The 5,596-nt window shown below is 38.8% G+C and overlaps 1 protein-coding gene across 1 annotated transcript in view; it reads right to left on the minus strand.

Annotated features, from left to right (window-relative positions):
• The window catches only part of LOC113746555 (zinc finger protein 883-like), a 26,260-nt gene extending 21,140 nt beyond the window's left edge, over nucleotides 1-5,120 (minus strand). Inside the window, exons 1-3 of the mRNA XM_027282649.1 lie at nucleotides 4,380-5,120; nucleotides 4,180-4,232; nucleotides 3,165-4,005 (exon numbers count right to left, since the gene is read on the minus strand). Of these exons, the coding sequence (XP_027138450.1) occupies nucleotides 3,165-4,005; nucleotides 4,180-4,232; nucleotides 4,380-4,551 (1,066 nt within the window). The 5' untranslated portion in view covers nucleotides 4,552-5,120. The remainder of the gene's footprint in view (nucleotides 1-3,164; nucleotides 4,006-4,179; nucleotides 4,233-4,379) is intronic.
• Between the last annotated feature and the right edge of the window lie 476 nt (nucleotides 5,121-5,596).

Here is a 5,596-nt window from a genome sequence, read left to right on the forward strand (position 1 = left end):
TTTTAATATCATCAGTAAATGTTGTAAACTTTCAGGAATAATCAGCACAATCTGTAACAAAAGATGTTTGCTCATCACACATAAACAAACCATTACAAGCAGACAGCTATTTTCTTTTTCTCTTGTTGAAGATACAGTCAGCTATTCAGTTTCAGTGGACCAACAAGCTTTTAATGTATACATCTGTTTCAATCAGAAGAGACAAGTGAATGAAGTGAAGATGATTGTTTATTATATAACTCTGACCCAATTTAAATGTCATTTTGTTTAATCCATTCTTTCTGTATCGTGACACGTCAGAACTTTAGCAAGCAGTGTTGATCACAGAGCTGTATATTAGCAGTGCTCCAAAAAAGTACAAAACATTTAGACTTTGTAAACCTTTATTTCAGTATGTCTCTGTATACAAACATACATATGTATAAAAAAAACATTTCACAAATTCTGATACTTCAATTCGCTAATTTAGTTATAAATCAGACACAGCAAAGTAGTGTCCAGCATAAAACAGCAAAAATAAGACATTTATGAGCAATAGGACTTCTCATACAGTCATACAAAACAGTCAGTGAGTTCTTCAGCTCTGAACAAGAACCACTGTAAATGAATACTCTCCAACATGTTTTGCAAACACAAAGCTTCTTGCCTGCATCTTAGGTTTTGCCAAACATTGCAAAGGTCTCTCAGCAGTGTTGGCTCTTCTCATGGACTGTAAAATAACCACTATGCGTGAAAGCTGCCATGATTTGCAAGTTAACGGCTACTGACCTGTATGTATTTTCATGTGCCTTTTCAAGTCAGATGTGTGGCAATATGCTTTCTCACACAGGTTGCAGGTGTACGGCTTCTCACCTGTGTGGATGCGTCCAATATGTTTTGTCAAGCCACTCTGGTGTCTGAAAGCTTTCCCACATGTTGCACAAACATACGGCTTCTCACCTGTGTGGATGCGTCTGTGTACTTTCAAATGACATCCCTGTGTGAAAGCTTTCCCACAAGTTGTACAAACATATGGCTTCTCACCTGTGTGGATTCTCTGATGCTTTTTCAATGCTTTTACGATATGGAATCTTTTCCCACAGGTTTTGCAAAGGTACGGCTTCTCGCCTGTGTGTTTTCTCATGTGTTTCACAAGATCTGACTTATACTTAAAATCCTTTCCACAAGTGTTACATTTAAAAGACTGTTTGTGAATATTACTGTCAGCCCCTGACAAGTTAAGGTTGTAGACAATGTTACTGTGACTTTTGTTTTCATATTGTTGATTGTTTTGTTCTGACTCTACATCTCTAGTAGAGTCTTCATGCTTGTATCCTTTTTGATCTTGGCTCTCAGCTGCACTTTCAGGTTCTGGTTCACCGTGGTCCCTTTCCTCATCAGTAGGAGTCACCACAAAGGTATCAGCCTCCACCTTCAGCAGAAGCTCCTCTCCCTCCTGACTGGTGCAGGGCTCCTCCTGTTCCTCTTTAATCTGTAGAGGCTCTGGGTCCTCTTGGTCCAGACTGGAGCTCCTCTCCTGGTTACAGAGCTGCTGGTCAGTGAGAACCTCCTCCTCTTCCTCCTTACAGACATGTTGCTGTTGGAGATCTGGAGGGACAGAGAACAAGAGGAATATGATACTACTGTGATGGTGAAGAGGAAATGCAGACATGCGAGTAAATTAGCAGCAGTAACGTTACTGATGAATCTAACAACTATGATTATAAATGATTAACCAGTAAAAGTTTTACACACCTATCCTGTGTAACTTTATTTCAGGTTTCCAAACGATATCCAGCAGTTTGCGCTGACGAGAGATCTCTTCTTCGTACTCGACGATAGTTTTTTGAAAAACTCCAAATATTTCTTCAGCAGCAGCATTTAGTCGCTCGTTGACAAACTCTCTCAAACACTCAACTGAAGACATTGTTGCTTAATTACAAATGAAATAATTAACTGTGTCACCGCTACAATACCGTCTTCACTTCATTCAATAACGTCACGTGCACAGAGCTAACGCTGCTAACAGCTGTAGTGTTTGTTTACTTCCGCTGGATGTCACACTGTTAAGTTCCGACGGTGGATGTGCAGAGTTATAATGTTCCGCTTTCAGTTGATGGTATTTGATTGAAAACTGGTGCGTTTAATATCATCAGTAAATGTTGTAAACTTTCAGGAATAATCAGCACAATCTGTAACAAAAGATGTTTGCTCATCACACATAAACAAAGCATTACGAGCAGACAGCTATTTTCTTTTTCTCTTGTTGAAGATACAGTCAGCTATTCAGTTTCAGTGGACCAACAAGCTTTTAATGAATACATCTGTTTCAATCAGAAGAGACAAGTGAATGAAGTGAAGATGATTGTTTATTATATAACTCTGACCCAATTTAAATGTCATTTTGTTTAATCCATTCTTTCTGTATCGTGACACGTCAGAACTTTAGCAAGCAGTGTTGATCACAGAGCTGTATATTAGCAGTGCTCCAAAAAAGTACACAACATTTAGACTTTGTAAACCTTTATTTCAGTATGTCTCTGTGTGTCTGTGTATACAAACATACATATTATGTATAAAAAAACATTTAACAAATTCTGATAATTCAGTTTTGCTAATTTAGTTATAAATCAGACTCAGTGAAGTAGTGTACAGTATAAAACAGCAAAATTAAGACACATTTATATACAACAGGACTTCTCATACAGTCATACAAAACAGTCAGTCAGTGAGTTCTTCAGTTCTGAACACGAACCACTGGAAATGAATACTCTCCCACATGTTTTGCAAACACAAAGCTTCTTGTCTGCATCTTAGAGGTTTTGACAAACATTGCAAAGGTCTCTCACCAGTGTTGGCTCTTCTCATGGACTGTAAAGTAACCACCATGTGTAAAAGGTGCCATGATTTGCAAGTTAACGGCTATTGACCTGTATGTATTTTCATGTGCTTTTTCAAGTCAGATATGTGGCAATATAATTTCTCACACATGTTGCATGTGTACGGCTTCTCACCTGTGCGGATGCGTCTAATATGGACTGTCAAGGCACTTTGGTGTCTGAAAGTTTTCCCACATGTTGTGCAAGTATACGACCTCTCACTTTTGTGAATTCTTTGATGCTTTTTCAATGTTGACACGTCACTGAATGTTTTCCCGCAGATTTTGCAAAGGTATGGCCTCTCACCTGTGTGTATCCGTCTGTGTACTTTCAATCTATGTCCCTGTGTGAAAGCTTTCCCACATGTTGTGCAAACATACGGCTTCTCACCTGTGTGGATTCTCTCATGCATTTTCAGTGAGCCATGTGTACTGAATCTTTTCCCACAGGTGTTGCAAAAGTACGGCCTCTCACCTGTGTGGATCCGTCTGTGTACTTTCAATCTATGTCCCTGTGTGAAAGCTTTCCCACATGTTGTGCAAACATACGGCTTCTCACATGAGTGGATGCGTCTGTGTAGTGTCAAATGATATCCCTGTGTGAAAGCTTTCCCACATGTTGTGCAAGTATACGGCTTTTCACTTGTGTGAACTCTTTGATGTATTTTCAATGAGTCACTGGTACAAAATCTTTTCCCACATGTTTTGCAAAGGTACGGCTTCTCACCTGTGTGTCTTCTCTGATGCTTTTTCAATGCTGACACGTCACTGAATGTTTTCCCACAGGTGTTGCAAAGGTACGGCTTCTCACCTGTGTGTATTCTCATGTGTCTCAGAAGACATGACTTATACTTATAATCCTTTCCACAAGTGTTACATTTAAAAGACTGTTTGTGAATATTACTGTCAGCCCCTGACAAGTTAGGTTTGTAGACAATGTTACTGTGACTTTTGTTTTCATATTGTTGATTGTTTTGTTCTGACTCTACATCTCTAGTAGAGTCTTCATGCTTGTATCCTTTCTGATCTTGGCTCTCAGCTGCATAAAAGTTGTTCAACAGCAGCTGGTGGTCACTTTCAGGTTCTGGTTCACTGTGGTCACTTTCAGGTTCTGGTTCATTGTAGTCACTTTCAGGTTCTGGTTCACTGTGGTCCCTTTCCTCCTCAGTAGGAGTCACCACAAAGGTATTAACCTCCACCTTCAGCAGAAGCTCCTCTCCCTCCTGACTGGTGCAGAGCTCCTCCTGTTCCTCTTTAATCTGTAGAGGCTCTGGGTCCTCTTGGTCCAGACTGGAGCTCCTCTCCTGGTTACAGAGCTGCTGGTCAGTGAGAACCTCCTCCTCTTCCTCCTTACAGACATGTTGCTGTTGGAGATCTGGAGGGACAGAGAACAAGAGGAATATGATACTACTGTGATGGTGAAGAGGAAATGCAGACATGCGAGTAAATTAGCAGCAGTAACGTTACTGATGAATCTAACAACTATGATTATAAATGATTAACCAGTAAAAGTTTTACACACCTATCCTGTGTAACTTTATTTCAGGTTTCCAAACGATATCCAGCAGTTTGCGCTGACGAGAGATCTCTTCTTCGTACTCGACGATAGTTTTTTGAAAAACTCCAAATATTTCTTCAGCAGCAGCATTTAGTCGCTCGTTGACAAACTCTCTCAAACACTCAACTGAAGACATTGTTGCTTAATTACAAATGAAATAATTAACTGTGTCACCGCTACAATACCGTCTTCACTTCATTCAATAACGTCACGTGCACAGAGCTAACGCTGCTAACAGCTGTAGTGTTTGTTTACTTCCGCTGGATGTCACACTGTTAAGTTCCGACGGTGGATGTGCAGAGTTATAATGTTCCGCTTTCAGTTGATGGTATTTGAATGAAAACTGGTGCGTTTAATATCATCAGTAAATGTTGTAAACTTTCAGGAATAATCAGCACAATCTGTAACAAAAGATGTTTGCTCATCACACATAAACAAAGCATTACGAGCAGACAGCTATTTTCTTTTTCTCTTGTTGAAGATACAGTCAGCTATTCAGTTTCAGTGGACCAACAAGCTTTTAATGAATACATCTATTTCAATCAGAAGAGACAAGTGAAAGAAGTAAAGATGATTGTTTATTATATAACTCTCTGACCCAATTTAAATGTCATTTTGTTTAATCCATTCTTTCTGTATCGTGACACGTCAGAACTTTAGCAAGCAGTGTTGATCACAGAGCTGTATATTAGCAGTGCTCCAAAAAAAAGTACACAACATTTAGACTGTAAATATTTATTTCAGTATTGTGTGTGTTTGTGTGTGTGTGTGTGTGTGTGTGTGTGTGTGTGTGTGTATCTATAAATATACATATGTATAAAAAACAACATTTCACAAATTCTTATAATTCAATTAGCTAATTCAGCTATAAATCAGACACAGTGAAGTAGTGTACAGTGTAAAACAGCAAAAATAAGACACATTAAAGAGCAATAGGACTTCTCATATGGTCACACAAAACAGTCAGTCAGTGAGTTCTTCAGTTCTGACCATGAACCACTGGAAATTAATAGTCTCCCACATGTTTTGCAAATACAAAGCTTCTTGCCTGTGATCAAATGTTTATTTAAAAGAATACAAGTTGCAACCAAAGAACATGACTTATTAATTGACATTAAAGAAAACAGTACAAAATTGACTGTAAAAACCAAATTACATTAACCTTGCACTTCATAGGTGCA

Source organism: Larimichthys crocea, chromosome X (genome assembly GCF_000972845.2).
Source record: "Larimichthys crocea isolate SSNF chromosome X, L_crocea_2.0, whole genome shotgun sequence".
Taxonomy (NCBI): Eukaryota; Metazoa; Chordata; class Actinopteri; family Sciaenidae; genus Larimichthys; species Larimichthys crocea.